This window comes from Oxyura jamaicensis, chromosome 7 (genome assembly GCF_011077185.1).
Source record: "Oxyura jamaicensis isolate SHBP4307 breed ruddy duck chromosome 7, BPBGC_Ojam_1.0, whole genome shotgun sequence".
NCBI lineage: Eukaryota > Metazoa > Chordata > Aves > Anseriformes > Anatidae > Oxyura > Oxyura jamaicensis.
The window spans coordinates 35,262,401-35,287,091 of record NC_048899.1 but is presented as its reverse complement, the minus strand read 5'-3'; the positions used below and the strand labels follow the sequence as shown (position 1 = coordinate 35,287,091).

At 39.5% G+C, this 24,691-nt stretch overlaps 1 protein-coding gene across 3 annotated transcripts in view; it reads right to left on the bottom strand.

Moving 5' to 3' along the window:
* ARHGAP15 (Rho GTPase activating protein 15) overlaps positions 1-18,623 on the bottom strand; it is a 332,778-nt gene extending 314,155 nt beyond the window's left edge. The window contains exons 1-3 of one of the 3 annotated variants that reach the window (XM_035331541.1): positions 18,503-18,623; positions 18,279-18,338; positions 515-691 (exon numbers count right to left, since the gene is read on the bottom strand). In XM_035331541.1, the coding sequence (XP_035187432.1) occupies positions 515-676 (162 nt within the window). In that variant the 5' untranslated portion in view covers positions 677-691; positions 18,279-18,338; positions 18,503-18,623. Of the gene's footprint in view, positions 1-514; positions 692-10,052; positions 10,169-18,278 lie in introns of those variants that run through there. The other 2 variants (XM_035331544.1, XM_035331542.1) reach the window with 2 other exon arrangements.
* Positions 18,624-24,691: the final 6,068 nt, after the last annotated feature.

The following is a 24,691-nucleotide window of genomic DNA, read 5'->3' as shown; positions in this document are numbered from 1 at the left end:
GAGTTCATCACTAACTATTTAATTTAAAAAAAAAATGGTAATGGATAAAAAATGAGTCAACTCTTTCAACTCTGTCAACTACTAAAATATTAAGTTAACTTCAGCACCTGATTTTTGCAATTCATTCATTCTTACAGAAAGACTTTTTTCTTGTTGCTGACAAAGTTGTCCTTTATTTACAGAGTTGTAATTTCAGTTTCTTTTTCTTTTGTCTGGTTTCAGTGTTTGTCTTTTTAGATGCCATGGCATAATGTAAGAACTATTCTCAACAGCAGCTGTATTTAAATACTGTAACACTTGAGAGTTGAAATGCTATGATCCTGGCCATGAAAGCCAAATTCTGTCCTTCGGCAAAGGAAAATTCTTATTCCAATGCCTAGCCATACTCTTAAAAATGTATTAGTGTCATTAAATCCCTCCTTGCAAAGGATTATCAAAAGTGTGGTTAAGATACCGGCTCCTACCTTCTGTAGGTCTTAAAAAATTGGTAAGACTTGTGAAATATTTTACTTACAGGCTCAGCAACTTTCACATTCTCAGACAGAATCATAGATTTGCTCTGGCTCAGTCTGTCATGGTGACTGTTGGCATTTTTGATCCTCATTTGAACAGCTCCTGTACTGTGGGAAGGACTTGGCTTTTCAGAAGCCATATCTGAAGTTGTAGACCTTTCCATGGCTACAGGATTGACCTGAAGAACATAAAATAAGAGTATTAATCTAAGGACCCTTCATAAATATATATATATATATAAATAAAATAAAAGTATCTGTACAGTTTATATGTCACTGTAATCTGGATAAATTGAGCAATCTTGCCAGCAAGTTCTTGATCATCTTTGAACATCAGGATAACTATGAGCTGTGTCAGTCAGTAGTTTTATTATTGTCCTTATCACTCACCCATCCAACTGTCTTGGAAGAGTTAGTTTATGTAAAAGATTATCCTTATCTCAAAAGCCATTCTCCTCTATGGTGTAATCTCCCTGCAAGCCTCTGTCATGTCCAGCTGGCAGCCACTACACTTTGTCTTTGGCCCTGCTCACACCACACATTTTAAATCTTTCAAAGGAAAATGACATGCTTTGAAGCCAATTAACATATCTTACCTCCACAGTTCAATACATGCATGTTACAAGTGCATTAAAGGACCACACTATCACCCTGCTATCACCCTAGAGTCAAACCCAGATCTAAAAAAAAAACACCACCACCAACAACAAAAAAACAAAACAAAACCCAAAACAATTTTACTAGCAGCAAGGATGAGATTTCTGTTTCTGTGATCATAAAATTGGAAACGAAGAAATAACTGAACACATAAGCTGTCATGCCCTTGGAGGGACCAGAGGGAACTGTACGGAATGATCACCTTCTCTAGATGTGCTGCTCTTCAATCTCCTGTCTCAGCATTTTTGCAACCCAATAAAATGTGCTTTAGCTATTCAAATTCCCCTCCAAAAAAATCCATTGACAAGAGTTGCTTTATATTTCCTTTACAAAACTTCAGTACAACGTCCAACCCTCACTCAATTTTCCTCCCCTAGTTCACCCTGATACTACTAATTGCAAACTAGGGGTGAAGTAATACAATAGAAGGTCACAAAACACCTTGCTATTTATATTTCTAAGTAAACGTAACAGAGAATAGTAAGGACTAGATATTTCATAAGCTAATTTCATAAGGAAATGCCAGTTTTCCTACTATGGATCCAGAGAAATAGAAATCCATTTAAGTGTAGTTATAGTATAAACAGTTGAAAATCAGGATTTTCCTAATACATTGGAAAAACTTTTTTTTCAAGCAAAATCTCCCCAGCCGCTGAAGAAATAATTCCCTGATATCAAGAAAGTCTATCTCTATGAAGGCTTCAGAGCAAAGGAAGGTATGATACAGGGGGAGAGGGACACGAGGAGTGCTACTGCATGTATGTTTCTGGGCAGGACCACAGGGCATTGTGGTAGTGGGAGGACACAGCTTTCATAGCATTACCCTCTCCTGTCCCTGATAAATGAATTCCTTCCAGAAAACACCCTTCAGCGATAGATATAGAAGACAATAATTAGAGGTCACAGAATCTAAGAATGGCTAAGGTTGGAAGGGACCTATGGAGGTCATATCATCCATCCCCATGTATGCCCAGGAGCATGTCCAGATGACTTTTGGGTTTTTCCAAAGGGATTTAAAATCATACAAGTTGAGGGTATGGAAATATGAGGGAATAGAGCACTCTTGAAGAGAGAAACAAGAAGATAGTACTTCAGTATTAGTCATTACTCACCCAATGTATTGTGCCATGATAGGAACACTAACTTCGATGCAAACAGCTGTAAAGCTGATGCTCTTTGGCCATTTCCTGCATTGAATTAATTACTCTAGAATCCCTACAGAAATAGAACTACGGAAAGAGAGGAGAAAATATAGCTAAGGAGTTACCTGCCACTCGGGAGTATTCAGCTCTATTTCTGCTGCAGAGCTGATACATGATACTGGGGCAAAGTCTTTATGTGGACCTTTGGGAAGTGGCACGGGGTGTTCTTCCCCTCTGAGACATTTCCAGCACCCTTCAGAGCAGTCACCGCTCAAAGCCGCGTCGCAGAGATCTCTGCCATTTTGGCAGTAAGATCTGCAGCAATGCTAGGCAGGAAATGATTTTTCCTTCCTTCTAAACTTGGAGAGTCAAACCATTTTGTATTTCATGTTGGTATCAAACCAAAATCACTTCTCAACAGATTTTCAGTAGGCTCCAGGCTGGAGAGCCGATCAGACTCGAGAGACGAGAGCAACACTGGCTTTGTCACTGATCCAATGTTTGGCTGGAGCACATCTCTCAGACTTTCTTCTGAAATCTCCCACCTGTAAAACTCTGACATATCTCTTCTTGGGAGCATTATGAGTTGTAATTAGGTATTCTCTGTCTGGGGTTGTCAGTACATGATGTGCTATAAAAAAAGTTTAATACTGTGACAAGCTCATGCCCTGGATCTCAAGTAGGAGCACAGTCAGTAAACTGCAAGTCTGCAAAGACTTCTGAAAATTTTGATTTTAATCTTGTTGAACCTCAATACATTTTCCCTGAAACTGGGACTAATTCATATACATCAGAGTATTACAATGGGACTTTCTGCAGCACTTAATTTACAGGAAACAACATAACAAAACAAACCCTCAGCATTTCCTTTGTCAGATTTTATATGTCTTCTTCTAGAGAGTGGTGAGATCATGCAGATCTTAAAGACACAAGTTACAAAAGCTGCTCCCTTAGGATTTCCAGGTAGAAATCCTTTGCTGCCCGGACTCCTGACAGCGTTATCGGCTCTGCATGCCAGTAGATGGCACCCTCAATATGAGCTCCACAAACGCAACAGCGTTGCATTTGCTCCTGCAAAAATTTGGTAGTAATTACAAGCCACTTTTTTTTTTTTTTTTTTTTTTTTTTTTTTTTTTTTAACGTCTAAAAAATAACGGAAAGGCAGAGAGTTGGGAAACGGATAAAACTGTAACAGAAAGCAGAGCAAGGATCCTATCTGACGCTTTTACGATCTGGTGCTTCCAAACTGTTATTAGCAGCATCAGGGCCAAGTTCAGGCCGGTTCTGCAGGGGAATTTGTTTCACTTACTTTGGAAGGCAGAGCTGCCAAGCCCTGTGCAACTGCTTGTGAGACACTCCATGTTCATTATATAATTAGCTAATTTGCCTTTTGGCAAATAGTTAGCATCTGGATATAAATTTTAGTTTTGAAACCTCCTACGGCTGATTTGTTGGATAAAGGCATTAAACCAAGACAGATTTTTTTTATTATTATTTTTTTATTTTTTTTCATTTTGTTTATATTGGTTTCTGGAGCAAAAGGGCAGCATAATTTTATGGCATTCACTTAAAAGAAAAGGGACGGGAACATACTGAAAACCCCTCTTAGATATATATCTTTTGGGACACTGTGGAACAGAAGCAGCACAGAAAAGGGTGGGAAAAATGTCAGGTAAATGTACAGGTGCAAGAAAAGGCACTAACATGAGGTGGATGGATGATACAGGAGGGGAAAACTGAATCTGAGAATGGGGAAAAAAAATCGCGTTGGATGTGAGAAAGGAGAATTTTAATTTCTCAAGAGTGTGTAGATCAGATTACTTAGAAACAAGGAGCACCGCAGAGCTGAAAGGACAAAATCATGTTTCTGGCTGGGAGAGCAAAACCAATTCAGTCTTGCACAAAGCACCACTTTTGGAGATTGCCTCAGGAGTTCAACAGCCCTCAGTGGGGGAAGAAAGGGATTGTACTGTCAATGAAATTAGCAGCCTCAGTAGGTCAGCACTTGCAGTTGCTTTTCCCATGAATTGGTGCTCTTGTTTGGGGTGCTTGGAAGTAAATAGCACAGCATCCCCATGGTGAATTAGGCTAAACTGAAGCCAGAGCTCAGATAACAACTAAAGGTGTCAAATGGGTAAGTGACATTTTACATATCTGGAAGATGAGTGGATAAGATCCTAAAACCCCAACTTCCAAATGTACAGCTGACTTTCAAACGTGGTGTGGAAGCAATGAGTATTGCAGAGGTGAAAAATTGAAAGGTCACTGTGCATGCAAATCTGTGCACACTGTAAAGCCATCCCATTTCTGAGAATCAGGCTCGGGTTGAAAGAGTACCTCAGCAAATTGCAGAGATCACATCTCAGGCTTCCTCACAAAATGCTGGGTCTTGGCAAAACCATTAAAAACAAACAAACAAACAAAAAACAAAAACAAAAAAACATTTTCCATAGCATTTACTTTAAAAGCAGTGTTTTCACAAAATGCTGTTTGATAACAGCCAAAATACTTCAATTATTTTAAATTTTCTTTTGATTGGGAAAAAAAGTTTTGTCTCTATTATCTATATAATCATCTTTTCTGAGATGATAAAGGAAACAAAGTAACATCATTTACAATGCAAAAAAAAAAATCCTTAATTTTTATAGTTTTTAGCTTTTTGAAAAAAAAAAAATGTAGAAATTGAATAGTTCATCCCATTGCCATTTTTGTCTTTAGTAGCTTGAATATGGTTTCTGTCTCACAGTGATGTTCAGTAAGTATTCCCTTCCTACTGCAGCTCATGGAGCTAGAGGAAGTTTCATGTTGCTGGTATCAGGTTTTTAATCCATGTTGGCATGTTGCTGTGTCCACAAATCGAGCATAATGTGAGCAGACTGACTAGTGTTACCCAAGGACTTTATCTAATGAGTTTTGGTACAGTATTGGTAAAATTAGTACACAGTTGCTTTTTCTGCAATGCAGAGTTAGTTTTCAAGAAACAAGAAGGTAGCAGTATTTCTAAATTTTGACTTGAGCTATGCCTACGTTTCCTACGGCTATGTATAATGAAAGACAGTGTGCAAATGTTAATTCATTAGCATCTTGTACCAAGTACTTCTAACAAGTACTGTTGTCCAAGAAATGAATATATATATATATATTCGTGATTAATAGAATTTGTTGCATTTGTTTTTCAACATTAAGAGATAAAAATGTTACATGTAATTTTCAATATTCATCAAAATCAACTTTTAAATTCTTCCAGCTTTGCTCCTTATATTTACATGACCATCAAGTCAGAAGCATAATGAACACAAAAGGGTTCAACATAACGTGAAACCACTGCAAAATTAAAATGCATGTGGTTGCATTCACTAATTCCATTCTTCTGCTGAAGAGCAACATCATACATGAAGAGCATCCATCAAAACCTATAACAATAATGTTACAGAAAAATAAAAATCAACACTAGGTTCACCATTACAGTAAAACCTACAAGCCGGGGGAAAAAAAAAAAAAAAAAAAAAAAAAAAACATAAAAATGGAAGAGGAAGTAAGCGTTAACAAATGCAAAAACAAGCTCATGCCACATACGGTGAGTCAGAGCATTCTTGCAAAGGAGAAAACATATTGCTGTGTCTGTGAAAGAACTGTTTAAAATCAACACACCTACGTAAATATTTCTGCTGTTGGATTTTGCTCTTAGCCTTCTTCACGCTATTCATTATCTCTGCTGAAGTACAGCTCAGGGGTAGAAAGTGCTTAACACACAACTGATGGAAATGAAGGGGGACAGATGAAAAAACTACAGGTAAAGAGAGGGGACAACAAGGAAACTGTCACATAGCTTTCTGCCTTATTCTTATTCCCGCTGTGCTCTGTCTTTATTTTATTTTTTATTTTTCCAGTGCTGCTCTCACAGCTAACATTTCACACATCTGCACCCAGGGCACAAACAGCAGAGGCTGCTGAGAAATACCGTGTCCTGGGCTGGCGCCCAGAAGAGTCCTGAAGCCAGCTTATCTGAGGACTAGAAAATTAGAAAAATCCATTGTAGTGAAAATGCAAAGCAGATGTAATGTTCCTATGCATTTTCCATTTCAGAAAGATGTCATCCAGCCTGGAATAATTTGTACTTAGGAAGTAGCATTAATTTCAACCATAAGTCACATCTCCAGTCAGAGCAGGAGATCAGGAATGACACTGCTTCACCACTGCCTGGGCTTTATTCCTGATTTAGCCCTTCGTATCAGATAAAGCAGAATTTCCTGCAGAGTTCATTCTGCAGTAAAATGGTAAATGTCCTAAACTCAACAACGCAGTTTCACTTATAATTTAAACTTGCAACGTCATCAACAAACTGTTGTGAGTTTGTTAATATGCCCTACTTCCTCCAAAAGCCTTGCCCATTAACATTAATGATCATTATCCCTTTTATAGCAATATTTATTATGCGGCCTTTTAATTTTTTACCTCTTGCAGCCATGTTAGACTTTCAGGGATGTCTCAGAACTTGCTCAGACTACTCACTGAGCAAGGATCACAGAGGTCAAGTCACCTCATGTTTCGAAAAGCTGGCTTTGTAGTCATTCTTTTCTAGTCCAGTATCGAAGGACTTTCTACAAATAAAAGCAAAAATGGCCCACAGTTCTTCAGACAGCTAGAATTTACATGTACAGTTGTCCATCATTCTGGTGTGTCAAAGGGAAGAGTAGAAAACCCTTTTCTGTTTTGTTTGTAGCAGTATCTCACTGCCCAACATTTCACAGAATCACGGAAGGGCTGAGGTTGGAAGGCACCTCTGGGGACCACCTAGTCCACCCCCCCTGCTCAAGCAGGGCCCCCTGGAGAACATCACTCCGGGTTGTACCCAGATGGTTTTAGAATATCTCCAGGGAAGGAGGCTCCATAACCCCTCTGGGCAAGCGCTCCCTCTTCCAGTGCTCAGTCACACCATAATTCATCTGTTACCATGTGGGGAATAAGCATTTCAGCACATTAATCACAATTTATGTATGCTCTGAGGTATATAAACCAGTCTCTATGAAGGATGCACCTAAAGACAAAGATCTGGGCACAACTTGGCCAAAATCATAGCAGACTTCCTAGGCAGTAGTGAAATTCAAGAAAAGCATTTTCAAGTATTGTTGTCAAATAACTCTTAGGATAAAGAATCTTTTACCAATGAGATTTTAACTTGATCCTTGATATGATGAACATGTCAACGTTATTTATTTTCATATTAAGAGGGTGTTATTTCTAACAATAACACTTGGTTAACTACTACATGAATCTTGTGACTGCAATCTCAAGTATCAGTTTACTATCTAATAGGAACAAACTGTGTTATCATCTAAAATAATTTCATCCAAGTTTGTACACGGAGTACATGATCTGGATCTCAGGTTCCTGGTGAGCCCACTGAAGTTAATGGACTTATAGCAATACAAAAGTAGCACTAAGCACACCTAAGGAGAAAAGCCAAAGCATTTATTGCATTATGGAGCCAGGCGGGGAAATGTGCTTTATAATAAGGGAGAAGCACAGAGAATTACACCAATGCACAGCAGTAATGTTATTTAACTTGGAGTACAAGAACTTACTATATGTTTCTGTTGATGACTGATTTTCTAAGGAGTTTTAAGATGGAATTGCTTCATTTCTCATACCTGATGGTTACTATACATCTCAGGTATACGTGATTCTCCACTTACAATGTGTCACAGACCCACAGGGGTGCGGAGCCTCCGCTGCACAATAACCTACAGACAGTTACAGTTGGATGCTTCAGTGATTTCCTGCCTATTGACCGCAGCACTAAAAATATGAGGAGTGGCTTAGTGCTATGAAGCTCGACTGTAGTTTATTCTATTTTTTTCCACTATTAATAACACTGTACACAAAAATAAAATAAAAGGATAAAATAATAATGGAAGGCTTATACTGAGTCCCACTTTCTGGCAGATGGCAGCAAAATATCCTAACCAAATATACAGTTTCAGTGGAAATATTAATCTTTACAAACCATTGCTCAATTCCTCTCAAGGATAAGATGAAGAGAGATGTGGAGACAGAAAATATGAACAGATGTGCTAGACTGGCAATCAAACAAGAATTAAGCAGAGAGCTAAAGGTCTTCCTCTGTGTCATTCTGAAAACTTATACAAGATGATAGCTTAAAGCCTCTAGGTCTCTTCCATGTTATACATAGGCCCTTAAAAACCGCAGGATCAGTTGACAAATTAAAATAGAGATCAGAATAAGCTACTCGTACCCTATAGGCCAGAGATGTGTTATCTCTGGAAACATTTTCCTATTTGCATAGAAAATATCTTCAGAATTAGAAAAGAAAAAGAATGGGAGACAGTCTTCCAAAGTTGCACAGATACAATGACAAACTCTTCACATCCATATTTAATGACTAGAGATCCATCTCTAGTCCCATAATCCTCTATGACCTGCTAATTACTGGCCTGCAGAAACAAAAACTTGCTAACAAATATCATTAAGATATTACTGGAAACAAACAAAAAAAAAAACAACCAAACAAACAAGAAAAAACACATTCAATGGGGTAAAAGAACTTCTTCAAGTCAGCATGTGACTGCATATGGTCATGTCTCTTGCATCACTTGGTTTCTTAATTATATTGCATGTGAAGGTCTCAGGAAAGGTAACAGTTGTTTTGAAAGTTAATCTACCCCAATATATCATATGGGATAGCATAATGGAGTCTATTTTCACCATTCCTGTGTCAATTTAATATCTCACTTTCAAGTAGATCTTGAAGCTAAAAGTATCCCTTGTGTGCAGTTTGGCCTGCATATGTTCTCGGAACAGTCGTCCATAGTAGAAATTCAGTTGAATATGTAAAAGAACATGCCTGGGAAAAAAATGCTACTTCTAGGTCTTCCTGCTGGCAAAGCATTTCATTTCTTTCTGGAGAGCATCTGATCCACGACACCTGCCTCCATTTTCCTCCTCCATGCTATACAAGCTAGACAATGCTTCAAATAGTGAATACTGGTCATACGTACACCGTATTTAATATATATATATATGGTTTGATATGTAGCACTTCTAATGCATCCTATGATACTGAATAAGCAGAATGAGTGCAGTTCAGTCATTAGAACAATGACAGCAAGAAGTTTCCGGCATCATAAAAAATCACAACAGTTTAATAGATTTAACACCAAATAATATCTCAGAAGTACTAGGAAAGCCCAGAGGAGTACTACTTGGTTACTTCTGACATTCTTCAGGTGAGAAAAAGATCATTTCTTCCCACCTCCATCCTTTCTGAGATGTATTTATATACTGCAAATAAGTACAGCACAGAGCCATGGCTTTCCAACCACCATGCATAAGACTGACTACCTACAAACTCACTTCACACCTGAATATGACACTTACCACATGGTAACTTTTTAGTTTAAAGTAGTCTAATTCTGAATAGAAAAAAAATCCAATGTTTTCTCTAGGAAGATCACATAAGAATCACAAATTTTCTCCGGTGCTTGAAAGAAATCTGTTCCTATAGCCTAAATGTTCAGAAAAGTGTTGTTACTTTTAATGTTGCCAGATCTGAAGTGATGAGATACTATGGGAAAGGTTATTCTTGCAGTATTTACAGATACAAGCAGAAGCAGAAGTGACAGAAATTTCAAAGTAAGACTGCTTGAAATACTTCCAGCTCAATTTTGCAGAACTTCTCCCCACAGAGATTCAGATATTCATCCAAACTTTCCATGCTTACCTGAAGTCGACATGTGGTGATGGTAATTTTGGAACAGCCCAAACTCTCCAGAGAAGTGGAAGAGACAAAGACAAACTGAGGTATTAGAAAAAATATTTTTAAAACGCCTGAAAGCCTGCTGTGAATAGCCAAAGAAACAAACTTCCTATAAGTTCACAGCTCTGCCAACAGACATTTCACTTTCAATTTGACGGTGGCTATATAAACAAGCTATCACAAGGACAGCTCAGGCAGGACCTTACAGCACATTTGTGACCTGAGTCACGTTAACATCCATGTTTGTGGCTCCATATCAGACAGGGCTTGTTGGTCCACAGTGGGGGAAGTGCCTCATGTTCACCAGGGAGTAAGACTATGCACAGTTTGTCACACTTTAAAGTATTTGGGTGCTACCAAATGCTTGGAGCAGTTGTAAGTCATGCCTCAGTTTGCTGTCTGGTCCGTAAGTTCCTGCAGCTGCATCATCACCTTCACTAGACAAAAATGTCCCCTTGAGCTCTGGTAAGCCCTCAGTGAAGCAGTGACAGTTATTTCCAGCTCTACCCCCTTGCATTTTAAAGAATCCCTCAACTTAATAGTTTTAATAAACACTTGCCCTACCTTAATCCATTCTGCAGTTCCATATGCCCATCACTACAGAAAACTACTCTGTCAGATTATTGAATAGGACAGGCTTTAAAGATTCTCAGACTTTAAAAACAATTTTAAAAGTAAACTTAAAAAAGTGACTTCTTTCTAGCACAGCCTATCTCAGTAGAGTCTAAAACAAGAGGCCTTTCCCTCATTCGGACAGCAAGATCCCTTCCCTCCCACTCCCTGCTATCATGTTCAATCCCTCGTGCTGAGCACATGAAAGTGCCTCCTACCCTCCCTCCAGCCTTCTCCATACGTATCTGCAGCAGTTTTTGTGCTGTGATCCTACAGCTGCTCCCTTACTTCTTCTCACTGCTCCCACTTCCCATCTGAGGGGGGAAAAAAAAAGCTCCAGACACTTCTAATCTGTTCCCACACTCCATCTCCACTTTCCTTTACAGAGCTCCTGGTGCTGCTCTTGCAAGAGACGGCTCTGTGAAACACAGCACAACCAGCACTTACGATTTTAGGAGAAAACTTTTAAGCTACAGTAGGAACTAGAAGGGGAAATTCTTTGTGGTTTTCATCGAGTGAGCCCCTTTTGTGCATTTTGTGAGGCCCCCGCTTTGCTTTCTTCACCAGCCGCTTCTGACGTGCCCCAGAGTGGAGCAGAAGGCATCGGGCGTGCCTTCCCCACCACGCTGCTCCCCTGCACTGCATGGCACAGGGGGCGTAAGACAAAGAGGCTTGTTTGATGTGATAGTATTTCATATCACAATGTGTAGCTACTAAGATGTCTGCTTTCAGCAAAGGGGAAATACCGAGGGTGTCAAAATATCATTTGGTTATGCAAGAAGTTTGAGCATAGGCTCCGTTAAACGCACCTAAAATTATTATTGCAAACTTGGTTGTTTTGTGTAGGACCAGGCATCAAAACATTATTTCACAAAGGCAATTGAAGATGATGCCAGATACCTTGTGTGCCTGCTCCCTGCAGGCTGGGGGCCAGAGCCCACCTGCACCTCCAGTCACACCCCAGATGTGCTGCACTCAGTAGGAGCAGCCACTCTGCAGCAAGGACAGCAGGCATGCAACTGTGCCAGATCTGGCATGCAAACCCCAACAGTCATAGTGAGAAGGGTGTCAGTCATACACCTGCCCCCGACATTGTTAAGAGCAGAAATTAAAAAGCCATGTATTTAAACAGAAAAATTAAGTACTGATGTAAATGGAGTTGATGGCCCTACATTTAATTTGCATGTTCCAACTGATGGCTTTCAATGTGCTGTTCATTTTAAAATGGTGGGTGATTGACTTCAGTTGAAAGGGACCTTAAAGCCCATCCAGTTCCAACCCCTCTGCCAAAGCCCCATCCAGCCTGGCCTTCAACGCTTCCAGGGATGGGGCATCCACAGCTTCTCTGGGCAGCTTGTTCCAGGGCCTCACCAACGTCATAGTAAATAATTTTGTCCTTGTATCTAATCTATATCTATCCTCGTTTAGTTTAAAACCATTACCCCTTGCCCTATCACTACTCTCCCTGATAAACAGCCTCTCCCCAAGTCTCTTTCTTTCCTTAGTGCATAACATGGTGTCCGAAGGCCATTTTCCTCATGAGAGATGACTACACCTTGGCCATAGCAGCAGTGGCTGTGCAGGACCAAGCTGGTATGTCGCACTCCTCCATGCACTGCACAAACTATCTGCACACCTGAGGTCAGGTGGAGACCCCCTAGGTCAGCACCACAGCAAGGATCTTCTCACCATCCTTTGTAGGATACTATTGTTTTGGTTTCTTTTGAGGCACATTATAGCTGTGGCTTATCAGGTAACTTGAGGAGCTAATGGAGCTCATGTTCCTTACTGGTTGAATTTGTATGCAAAATGAGCCCTTGCATACAAATAACTACATACCTGAGTTAAAATGTCTATATCATACATCAGCTTTACTCCCTAAACATCTGTATCTTGATGCAAGAAACAAGTATGGTAATAAATATCTGCATTGAACATTTTTCGTTCTGATAATTTATACATTTTTTGCTCCACATCTAAATAGATTCCCTTTCTTCACTCTCTTGCTTTCTTGAAAAGATATGATAGAAAGCTCCAAACTTTAGATGAAAAGTAAAACTAGAAAAGAAGTTTTTTATAATTCAAATCTCTGAAACTCTCAGGTCTATGCAAATATGCACTACTTAGTCCAGAGCCAGTGCTAAATTCTCCAAGGGAAATTCAAGCATGAATTGAAGGGACCGTTTTCTCTAAGCCTGTGCTGACTGGGGACACTCCTTGCCTCCTTTACCAAGGGCAACCGTTGAGGAGAAGCTAAGATATTTTTATTTAGGCTGGTTCCACTTCTTTTAACACTCAAAAAAAAAAAAAAAAGTGAATGGATTAGTGCCATGTCCTAGCCCAAAAATCATCACATTAATTTGATTAATGATTACTTTTTTTTTTCATTTTTTGTTTTATTTTTCTTTCTCTCTTAATAGCAACATTCTCGTGATACTAGTGGCATTTCCAATTGGAGCCTCAGAACTGCTCAGCCCAAAACAAAAAAGGCAACACATGTGAGAGCAGCTCGGCCAGTTGGAAAGTCTAACGTAACATACTTCTGGAAAAAATTATTAATCTGTAGCAAAACCATTCACTAGAAATGTACTTTGATGGGGAGAACCCTGGCCCAGGAGATTTCTGTCCTTGTTTGCTGTGGATGCCCACGGTGTTACCATCTGGCTGTTGGACAGCACGTGTTGGGGTTTAGCTCCAGCCAGCTTCACCACGTGGGCTGAGTATCCCCACATGGATGCCAACGTTGGGTTCAACTCCCTCTGTGGACTGTCTGGTTCCTCCAAATCCACCATCCCAAGAAGACATCCATCCAGCCAGGCAGCAGGTGCCTCCCAAGCCACAGCTCCAGAAGAGACACCAGAAATGCCGAGAGCATCCTGACATCCATCAGGCCATGACCAACCAACCATGAAGGTTACTGTTGGAGCCAGAACTCCAGCACTTCAATGTCTTCACAGATGTTCTGTGTCATTTCCCTCCTTGCCCACAAAGGAAGAAAGTTTAGTAACATCCTCTGCAGCAAACAAGTACAGGCGCTGAGCACTACACCAGGTCTAGGAGGAGCTTCAGTATCTGGTTCAGATAGGTACCTTGATATCTGATTCAGCACCAAATACAGTGGTAGCTTTTCTCAGGGTGGGGCAGGAAAAGAAGAAACAAAAAGCACATCTCCTCAGCTCTCAGCCTTATTTACTTCTGTTTCCTTCTTCTTCCTTTTCTTCCCCTCCCCTCTTATCACATTGCAGTTGTGCTGAAAGTCTGGCGCACATCTTGGAGAAGAAATCAGAAGTCACTTAAAGGTCATTTGTTCAAGGATTGTGTCTATTTAGTAGATCAGGCACAGGCTTTGGAAGAAATATTTATGAAAAACCACAGCACAAACCCACAATACCCAGCTTAACTGCAAGTGAATGATTTAATACTTGTCAATCTGGAATGGCAGGAAGTGCTATATTGTGTTTTAAACCACTGTTGGCCACTAACTATGGCAATGTCAAACTTAGTTAATTTATTGAAGAAATTCTTCAGTAGGGAACCATGCACTATCTGAATTAGTATTTTACTCCATGACTTGCACATACCCGTAGAAGTTTAGAAGCTAATTTGGAGAATTCCAATATTTGTTAAGTAACCTTTCAATACATTTCTGCTTAATTCCCAAAGCCGTTCTTTCTCATGCTGAGTAAGGTGAATGTAAATGCAGAAAAATGAACAGAAAAAGGCCAAAATTTTCAAGCATACATTAATCTTGGGTTCATAGTTTCTGGCAAACAGGACTCACTTTTACATGTGCCAGGCATCAGCACTTCCAGGTGATTTCAGCATGAGCCAAGTAATGCACTGAAAATCTGTTCCAGCATGACCTGACTGCGTCCACAGACTGAGCTGTAGCAGGGGTTACTGCTGTCAGTTTGCAAAAGCTAAATACCCATGCCCAGAAAATGAATGCCTGCTTTTCCCATTCAGATAGCTTTCATAAAAAAAAACATGCAATGACATTTTCTCTGCTCGTATTTCAGCCAGCCCGGAAGTTGTCACCTCACTGTCCTTCAATTTATAATAAAGTCCACAGACTCCACAAAAAAGGTCTCACTCTAGAAATGAAAATAGATGTGTACTGAGGAAGTACCAGTGCAAACGAGAAACTAGCTCTGTTTGTTTTGTAGCTGGGCTTCAAAACATTCTTTTTATAGTATTTCTCAAGTCAGGGAAGCTAACCAAAAATATAATGAGTGCATGAATGCACAAACTTAACATTCAGAACAGCAAAAGAACCAAAACCTCTGTCTTTCAAATGCTGAAAAAAGGAGTTATCAGTGAAGCTAAGTTTCATCGAGACCACTGACAGAAACAGACTGACTTTGTGAGACAGTTCCAGGAGCAGATAACATCAGTGTGTCCCCACCTAGACCACGTTCACACATTTCCAAAAACACACCTAGTAGGGGATTGTGCTGTCGTGGATGAGCTGAAGGAAATGGAGCTTGTCAGCCTGCTCTGAGACAAAGTCAACAATACAGAAATTAGTTTCATTGTGACAGAAGCTGCTGGAAACCACCACAGGATGGAAAAAGGGCAAAGTTTTATACAGGGTGTGCAATCAGGCAAAGAAGACTTCAGTTGTGCTATGAATGGCACTTGAATTGTCATGGAAGGTACACAGTCAAAGGCCAAAATTTTTTCCCATTTCACTACTTCAGGACTAATGTTGTTAGCAAATGAAACTGTGAAAGCTATCAAAGCACCTTCATATATTCCCCAGTGCCAGCTTCTATCTTTGTAGCACTGAGAACTTGTTTTGATGCATCCCCGTAGAAGTCTTAAGTAGGAAAGAAGGGAAACACAGAAACTAGCTGGAGCTCCAGTGATGCTTTCTTTTCTTTAAAAGAGATCAGCCCAAACTACACTTAGACATACAGGATTAGGAAGAACCAGTACAATTGCCATGTTTCAGGTCTCTGGTTAATAACACACCTAACAGAGAGACTTCTTCAACATCGAGGGACTGTCTTTAGGAGTATGCAGGCTTTAACAACTCATCTAATGGTTAGCAACTCAAACTGATTGAGCTGACACAGCACAGCAGTATCTCCAAAAAAGACAAACTGACTAGTATATGAATTACACATTGTGATGTTCAAAGAATTTGGAAGATACTGCATATAACTCACTGAGCCTCATGTGACTCAATAGAAATAGGCCAGGAGAAAAGAGCAGCTCCCACTGCTAAAAGTCTGTGGGACTCCATGGTATAGAAATGAGCTGAAGTCTCTGGGCAGCACAGCAAAACCCATCCTCTGCATGAGACATTGCTGATCACGATGGACCTGAAGCTTTAGAGACAAGCCTGAAGCTCGTCTCCTTAATATCTGTCACTGCAAAGAAGTAGTAATGTCATGGACCAGAAACAGACAGAAAAATCCAAATCAGAGCTGTGTACAACAGCCTCAGTTAAGTTAGCCCCATGCCAGAGGTTGTGGTGCTATGCCACCCAAACATCCGGAGAAGAATTGAAAAGAGCCTCTGTCACCATTTTGGTTACTGGTTCCTGCCTCACTCCAGGTGCGGAGAAACATACTCGAGCCCATGGCCTGAGACAGACCTCTCCTTTGCTGCCCTGGCAATCCTAGCCCTACAAGACAGGACCTACTGAGGAGGACAGGCACCCCACATTCGGTGGGAAGAAGATGAATATCTCTTCCAAACTCGGGTATCTCTTCTATCAATGCAAAAGGAAATGTATACAACAAATACTGTCACCAGAGGCAAAGGATTTTTTTTTTTTTTAATTCAATTGTAGTATACAGTAGAAGCTTTAAAATACAGGAAGTGGTTCAGCTATTCACTCTATTTGGAAAAGAAAATGAACAAATATATGTGGCATGTGTAATTGGATTGAGAGGTAAAGTGAACAAGAGGTGCTGCTTTTAAATGAATTTCCCTTGGACACAAAGAGTAAGTTGCAGGGATGGGAGAAAATATAGAAAAATAACTCTGAGAATTCAAACTGCTTTACCAAATCACACAGATCTGTGGAAAAAATGCATTTCAAATGACTCTAAAACATTGTAGCAGTACAGACATAGCCCAGGAAGAGAACGTGTTCTTTTTATACAATTTCCCTGTCTGTGCTGCTTTGTGTATGAAGGCAGGACAGCTTTTTTCTCCAAAAAAAGTACAGAAAATCTGAAATGTACTCTTACAACACTACTCTAAAATCTGTCTCCAATTAGTATGCACAATTTCAAAATGAGCTTCAAGCCACGTGTGATTTCTTTCAACTCTGACCCATATTTCCAAATGAAAAACAAGTTGCTTCTTATGATAAGGCTATCAGTTACAAACATGAGTATATGTCACAAACCTTTCAGGAAAACAAATCTTTGTCTCTAATTCTGACTCTCCTTTGTGTGACCCATAATCAAAATGTGATACTGTGTTATTTGAACATCTTTGTGGGTTGTTATTTCCTTGTAAGACTGTAAAAGACAGAGAGTAGTGTGCCCACAGACAGAAACGTAAAACTACCTTTCTGATGAAAAGATCTGAGTGAAATGTGCCTCAGGACACACAAGCATCTTTTGGCTAGCTCCAGAGCAGAGAACTAATTAGGCTCAATCTAAACAGCTTTATGCAGGAAACATGTTATTATGGCATTTCCACTGACCAGCTCCACAAGGAACATTGAGAGTCCCCACAGATAAACCAAGGACATTTGTTATACAATTTCCTTTACACCTCCCCATGCCCTACTCTAACTAGTAATACTGATGAACAAAGTGGTACTACTGTGGTACAAAGCTTGTTGACAACAAGCAGGGCAAGAGGCTCTATCAGTGTCTTCAGTCTCTAGTGATATCGAGTACCAAATAGGCTGTATATTAGGAAAGGTTCTTCACCGAGAGGGTGGCAGGGCACTGGGACAGACTCCCCAGGGCAGTGGTCTCAGCATCAAGCCTGCTGAAGTTCAAGAAGCATTTGGACAATGCTCTCAGACACATGGTCTATCTTTGGGGTGGTTCTATGTGGAGCCAGAAGTTGGACTTGATGATCCTTGTGGATCCCTTCCATCTCAGGATATTCTACAATTCTAGATATCAGCCTTCACCACTCACCAATTCTTACAGTATCCACTGTTACTAATCACCTCCCTCATGGTCATCAGCAAGGAAGCCAGTTAATCAAACGCTGACAAATTGCAGCCAGCAAAGGCAAATGCTGGGAAACATGGCCTAACTGACTTTCCCAGCAAGTGCCGCTGGTCTTTTCCACTTTGGGGGACAACTACTTAGCAAAGGCAGGGATATGAGAAGTGATTAGTAGCTTGGGATATTACAGAGGATCAGATAGAGGACATTACAGATTTTTTAGATTCTGAACATGAATTTTGCCTTTAAAGCATCATTTCACATGTACCCTCTACATTATTATTTCCAAATCTTCAAAGACTAGAAATAAAATAATAATGTAACACAACCTGTATTTAACACATACACAATACACATAGATATAGCTATTCTAAAAATCATTAGCAACAAGTTTTCTGAATTGCAAGAAGTTGAATTTAAGACTCCTTACCTACAGCCTCACAGAAGTCCTTGTCTCATCTCAAACTGTCATCAACCGGCAGCAGTTTAACTATTTCAAAAAACGGAAAACATCTAGGTCACATGTCTATAGACAGCATTCGGGTTAATCTCCCTCAGCTCATAAAGACAGAAAGAAAGCAGGAAAAAAAAAGTAGAGTAAAACCACTTCCTGCAAGAGCATTAGCTATACCATCTCACCAGTGAGTAACTTACACACAAGTCTAGGGCAAAACTCTTCTGGATTGGATAAAAAGACAGATTTTAAAGTATGAAAATATCTCCGCTGTTGAATGTGCAACAAGCAAGGAGCATTAGATTTTGCAGAAGGTAAACATGACGTTTAAAAGGAAATGCTAAAAGGAATTACAGTTCTAAGCCTCAAGACAACTTCCCTTTTCTTACCTTCAATGAAACCCTTTGAGTACTGAAATAGCTTACAACAAATCTGCTTTGCTGATTTGAAACAAAGCTTAAGTAAATGTGACGCTTACCATAATGTTACTTTGGATTTCTAAAATAGTAAATGCTGGACAATCAAAGAATTTCCAATTAAAAAAAAAAAAAAAAAAAAAAAAGACTTGAACTATTGCATCTCTGATTAACACTTCTGCTTCTTTGATTTTCTGTTTTAGCACTTCTTCATTAAGCAGCCTTTGGAGAAGCACAGCCACACACATCTGCTGCCGAGCAGCTCACAATGTTGTGGTCCCTCCTTGTCAGGCAGGAGGAACCCACAGGGAGGGACGTCACACAGCTCCTTGTCTTTGGCCCAGCAGAAAAACCCCTTCACGCCTTCACCGACGTCTTCCCCCACAACCTTTCAGCACAGAACGATAGCATCTTTCTGATATTTCTAGCTCGACTTTCAGAGCATGCATTCATCTTCCTGGAGGAGCTGGGGTTCCCTTGTGGGGCATGGTGGTTGTGGTGTGCACACAAGGACTGCCATGGTGCTGGTCAGGATGCAGAGCCTTCTGTTGGTGCTTTGGCAGATTAGGGGGATTTTTTGGTTATTTCCCACAATGAAACAAAGAACTGCAATACAGACTGAGAAAATCAAGTTCATCCTCAGGTTTAAGGACACATAATTGATAGGTAGTGCCAGTGGAACTCCTCAAGAACATGTGCTCCACCAATGTAGATATCCAGCAATGAATTCAGTGGGTTCCCTGAAGAAGGATCCTGCAGAACACCCCAGTATTTGGGGGCAAGTTTTCTGCCAGTTGGATTTGGGCAGAATATTATATTGCCAGCTTGGTGACAGTGGGGAGAGAATAAGAAGGCAATCTGGATGGATCAGCAGTACAAGCTTCAGGATGCAGCCCACAAATATCTATTTTCCTTTGAGTTTTACCATTGCTATCATCTCCTCCTCCTATAGGCTTCATCTAGCAACCTTTGACACCAACACTGTCCCCATTTTCTTCCTTAATGTCTCTGCTTCTTTGTCTCCTTCTTTCCTCAAGGAAAACTGGGACAATGTCCCTCTTACATGAGAATCAAAACAGACAAACACAATGTGCCCAGGTAACCAAGGACAACTACAAGTTGCTCCCCTTCTATCAGCACACTGGCAAATGTCCCATGTACAGATGACTTGTCTTAAATTGGAAGAAAACAGCTTAAAGTGAAGAGCTAAGTGCTTTTCAACACTGAAGGAAGTCTTGTTGACACAAAGATTAGTGTTCAATTGAATTAAGAGAAAGAGCAGAGATGGTTAGGGAACAGGAGCTAGGACTGAGGCTCAAGTGGAGCTAAGAAAGACCTAGGAAGGGACTATGACAAATTTTACAAGAATGCAAAGAAAAGAATAAAAAAAAAAAAAAAAAAAAAAAGATTTTCAGGCAAGTAATTTCCTATTTCCTATTGCAGCAAGACAAGATGCAAGAGGGTTTGTGTAGCAAACACCTTTATCATTTCCTGAAGTACATGGGAACCAAGAGCTTCAAGGACCTAGAAGAATCTGAAAGAATAAGGGGAAACATAACACAGCTGAAGGAGTAACAGAACTATCAGCCAATAGAATGATACTTACATCATTATTGCTGATTTTGTGCTAACTTCTACAACCTTCATTTTACAGCTAAAGATCCAAAACCAGACTCAAGACCGTCATTGTTCCCAAATGATCACCACTTGAAGAGGTAACACACCCATGTGGACAGGAAAGGGAGTTGAACAGCATGACAGCTGGTTGTCACAGCTCTGAACTGAAACATTTTTATTTGTAGGCACTGCATTTTAGGGATGTGCTTTAAAGATGGACTTTTGGAACAGCAAAGTAGATGCTATGCCTGAATGGTGATGAGGAGAGAAGGCAACACAGCGCTTTCTCCATAAGTTAACAGGAAGTGCTTAAAGAACCTGCATTGGTATTAGTTTATTGCTTGCTCTTTTATAAACAGTACATGGTTCAATAAATTTTGTAGTATGGAACAAATTTTAGGGAACCACTAATCAAAAAATCTATTGTAGCTAGATATCTCATTTTTTTCCTTAAATGAAAGCAAAGACATTTTTACCATTAGTAAATATTTGTGGGCAGTGTGGAAAACAGGACTTCATTGCTAAAATGTGAAGTGACCATCAGTAAATGTATAAAATACCACAGCAGAACTTGCCTGTTACCTTGTCGAAAGCCTAGATTACCAAGGACATGACATTTTTCATGAAAATGTCTTTCACTGTACACCTAACATTTCAAGTCAAGTTGCATACTCTGTCTGATTTCCTTCACATCCATTTGACAGTATGTCAGTAGTGACAAAATTCTATAAAAAGATGGCAGCTTTGCATACTGCCTAAACTTATGCAGCACAAGCTTCCTGTGTGATCTCTGGAAGACTGAAAATACTTTAGATGTGCAAAAATCCATTTAGAAAAATCTAAGAGCTCATTTAATCCAAGTAAAATTAAACAGGACACAGAAATTAGAGGCATTACCTGGAGCAGATTGCTGCTCCGTAGCTTGGTCTTTGCATGTTTACTGCGCAAGTTAGAGACAGAGCATCCTTTCTGAAGCTCAGATTTCTTGTCCCTATTTCAGTGACTCATGGCGTCATTGCTTATGAGACATGTCATCAAGCTGGTGAACATCCAGATTTCCATATCTCAAAACAGAGAGCACAGAGCACTAAAGCTAAAACAACAGTTTTAAAGCCCAGTGTTGAGTGAGGATGCTGGATGCCCAGAAGCTGTTACCAACTCGGGTCTCATAAGTTCAAACAGTATCATAAGTTTAATCGGGTTCTTGAACAGGGCATCTGAGACTTGTTCTGGACCAACTGCCTCCTGAGGGAAAAAGAAAACTTGAATTTTTTTCTCATTTTGTTCAGTCTTTACTCTGTTGGGATGACTGACAGGCAGCCCATAGTCTGGCTAGTATAGCAGACACCTTCCTCTAGCAGCAAATCTAATTCAGGGGGTAAGTCAAGCCATGATAACACTAAGTGTGGGCAGCAGTCAGGCACAAGCCTGGAAGAATTGTGCATTGTGTGCAATTGTTGGTTCCAGATGAAAATTTTTGTTAATGAAAATGGATGAAGTTCCAAAACTTTGGAAAAACAAACTACCACCACTAGGAAACTAGCAGGCTATGTGATAATGAAGAAATAGTGTATTAATTCCATATTCTTCAGCAGAGGGATGTTATTTTTTGCATTTTTAGTAGATTTTGAAATATTTAAATTAAAAAGGAGAACAAGGAATTATATCTGCATGGGCCCTAATTCATTTCCTTGTTCACAGCACTTGTGCTCTCAGAGTGCTGATGTTCATTCGGTAGCCTTTTTTTTTTTTTTTTTTTCCTGTAAGGGCTTGGAATACTTAAACATCAAAAAAAAAAAAAAGGTTTCTAGGAACTCGTGTATCAAGAAGGCCATGCAACAATTCCACAGGCTTATAGCCCAAGATAACAACAGTCCTCAATATTACCTGCTTGAGCAATAAATGTTTATAATGTAGGAGCTTATGTGTAAATGTTAGTGTAAACATACAGTAATGGTTAAATTCACACAACCCTCTCAACCGTAATATGCATTATAAACATTCTGGTATCATCTTCCCAAACCTTTTGCTCTGAGCTGATTTTTCTCCTAAACAATCCATTTTACTTACTGAGGTGTTAAAAGTGCAAAAGATATTTTTAAGAAAATGTCACAGGTGGTAGAAAATAGATCCTAAGAACTCCTCCAACAGTTTAATGCCGGCTATATAGAAGGAACATATGCACTGTGACTCAAGGTCTAAAACCCAAAACACTCAAATTTTAGGAGACAAATAATCTCGCATTAAAACATCTCTTAATAGCTGAGCTGCTAAAGTTTTGATAACACGTACTTTACAAAGCAGCACAGAAGTTTAGGATAAAATTTGCTGAACTTTTACTTATTTTGCCTTCACTTTGGATTTAGAAAAATTCAAAATTAATAACATAGTTCTTTATTTACACACTTAAAAAAAAAATCAGACTCTACCCAGCTTTACTTTTAACTGTTAAATATATTAAAAAAATAAGACAAGTTAATGGAAACTACTAGATATGAAAGTTCTACATAAATCCAAGCCGGTCCTTTTCTGTCTTCCAGGTGTTTTATGGCACTGAACATTTATTTTAAAGGCCGGCCTAGCCTAGAGGTATTTTTAATAACTTAAAAAACCACTCCAACCCATTGTATAGCTATACTGTACTAAAAAGAGACAAAAAAAAAAAAAAAAAAAAAAAAAAAAAAAAACAAGCATATGTTGATGCATTATGTAAAGACTTTCCTTGACAGGATTTAGTTACATGCAAGTTTTAAATGCAGTGTAAATGCATTTTCTGGAGCGTTAGGCCTCCAAATGCTAGAAGTGCTACAACACCAAACTGCCAAAATGGTACTTTTACATCACACCATAACGGACCTTAAAAAGGCAAATGAGTCACATACTTTGTATGGCAAAATCTTAATCCATGGACTCGTGATCAAGTCAGAGTTGCAAGCTGGTGCTAGCAAAATCCTCTCCAAAACCCTTCTCTTCTCATTGCTGCTACCACCGGCTTTAAGTGTGACCCAAACTCTCCAACATCAATGACTTTTTGACTGGAGAAGTTTCAAAAACTGTCAATGTTTTCACAGCAAAATATGAAGTGGCTTTCCTTTCTACGAAACTGATACTCCAGGTAGCATTGTTTCTACCTTCAATATAAAAGGATCAACTATATGGTGAATAATGCTGGGGAAAAAAAATGAAGTCCTGTAAAATCCCATGCTGCAGAGGAATGCAGAAGAAAGCTGAGACATTCTGGCATATTCCTTTCTATTTCTTCAGGCTTTGAGGAAGAAGAGGCTTATTTTTACAGTATTAAGTTCCACTTTTGGAAAAAAGATAAAAGTAAGCATACAGCAATGCAAGACATTCAGAAAAATAATGCAGTCTCCATCAAATCTAGTGGAAAATAATAAGTGCTCAGCTCTTCCTAATGCATCTTTTATCCGTGCTTTAGGCTTGTCTCTCTCTCTGCTCCCACTTATGCTGCCCTTGAGAGTGAGTCAGAACTGCCCAGGCAGTTGTGCAAGAAGAAAAAAAGTCAATAAAAACAAGAGAAAGTCAGATGCAGGAAGTAAAAGTCCTCTGCAGACACATGATCGTCTTCTCTCATGTTCAGAGCAGCTTTCAGGGGAGACTATGCTGCCTGAAACAAACTAAGAAAGAAAAAGAAAAACAGTTTATTAAAGGCTTGAAGACTAAAGCAGGTAGTTGCATTAAATAATTCAGTACGTCAGTTCCAATCCCTTCACATGATTTTCTTTGCCCGTGTAATTCACAGATACCTCTAGATTTGTACACAGTTGTACTCCATCGTCCTTTTCCCCAGTCCCTCAGGCAGGCAATTGCAGTTGCCCATGCTCATAAGATATGGGAGATGTCATATTGGCTATTGGTAAACAGAGTTATCCAGATTTAAGGGGAAAAAAAAAAAAAAGGTTTTAAAAAAATAGAAAAATATATACCACCTCAGGTTGGATATTAGAGATGTTAGCTATTTAAACATTCTGGAAAACCTCTTCAGAGCTGGCACCTCCAGAAAATAAGAATTCAGTCTTTACTTAGATCACTCCAACATGTCCCCACAAATGCATTTAGCTTGCTTTAAGCAGGCAAAAAAAAAAAAAAAAAAAAAAAAAAAAAAAAAAAAAAAAACTGATAGCCCTCATTCTACAGCTTTTGAGATTGTTCCAGTTTTTCAGTTCCTCCTAATCTATAGTCTGAGGTCTCTAAGGACATATACTTTCTTTTCCCTTATTTCTGAAGACCACCCTGTCCTCCTCTTTCTTCTGTTTCATGCTTGTAATCTTGAATTTATGAGCCCCTTTTTATGCTATATTTGCCAAATTTAACAGGGACTGTCCTAAAACGAGT